The 709-nt window shown below is 47.7% G+C and overlaps 1 protein-coding gene across 1 annotated transcript; it reads left to right on the top strand.

The window, feature by feature from the left end:
- Positions 1 to 5: 5 nt before the first annotated feature.
- LOC108525697 (cysteinyl leukotriene receptor 2-like) lies at positions 6 to 703 on the top strand (the record flags this gene model as incomplete). The annotated part of the gene is given in 2 exon segments (XM_017866581.1): positions 6 to 381; positions 384 to 703. Coding segments are annotated over 2 exon segments (696 nt in total), but the record flags the coding sequence as incomplete, so codon positions are not given.
- Positions 704 to 709: the final 6 nt, after the last annotated feature.

The following is a 709-nucleotide window of genomic DNA, read 5'->3' as shown; positions in this document are numbered from 1 at the left end:
GGTTCATAAGCACGCTTCCCTTCAGGGCTGACTATTACCTTAGAGGCTCCAACTGGATATTTGGAGACCTGACCTGCAGAATTATGTCTTATTCCTTGTATGTCAACATGTACAGCAGTATTTATTTCCTGACCGTGCTGAGTGTTGTGCGTTTCCTGGCAACTGTTCACCCCTTTCGGCTTCTGCATGTCACCAGCATCAGGAGTGCCTGGATGCTATGTGGGATCATATGGATCCTTACCATGCCTTCCTCAGTAATACTCCTCAACAATGGCTCTGAGCAGAAGGGCAGTGTCATATCATGCTTAGAGCTGAATCTCTACAAAATTACTAAGCTGCAGACCATGAACTATATTGCCTTGGTGGTGGGCTTCCTGCTGCCGTTTTCACACTCAGCATCTGTTATCTGCTGATCATTCGGGCTCTGTTAAAAGTGGAGGTCCCAGAATCGGGGCTGCGGGTTTCTCACAGGAAGGCACTGACCACCATCATCATCACCTTGATCATCTTCTTCTTGTGTTTCCTGCCCTATCACACACTGAGGACCCTCCACTTGGTAACATGGAAAGTGGGTATATGTGAAGACAGGCTGCATAAAGCTGTGGTTATCACACTGGCCTTGGCGGCAGCCAATACGTGCTTCAATCCTCTGCTCTATTACTTTGCTGGGGAGAATTTTAAGGACAGACTAAGGTCTGCACTCCGAAAA

This window comes from Rhinopithecus bieti, unplaced genomic scaffold (assembly GCF_001698545.2).
Source record: "Rhinopithecus bieti isolate Rb0 unplaced genomic scaffold, ASM169854v2 repeat_8207, whole genome shotgun sequence".
Lineage (NCBI taxonomy): Eukaryota > Metazoa > Chordata > Mammalia > Primates > Cercopithecidae > Rhinopithecus > Rhinopithecus bieti.
Note: the sequence above shows the minus strand (reverse complement) of the source record. Positions and strands in the feature narration are given on the sequence as shown.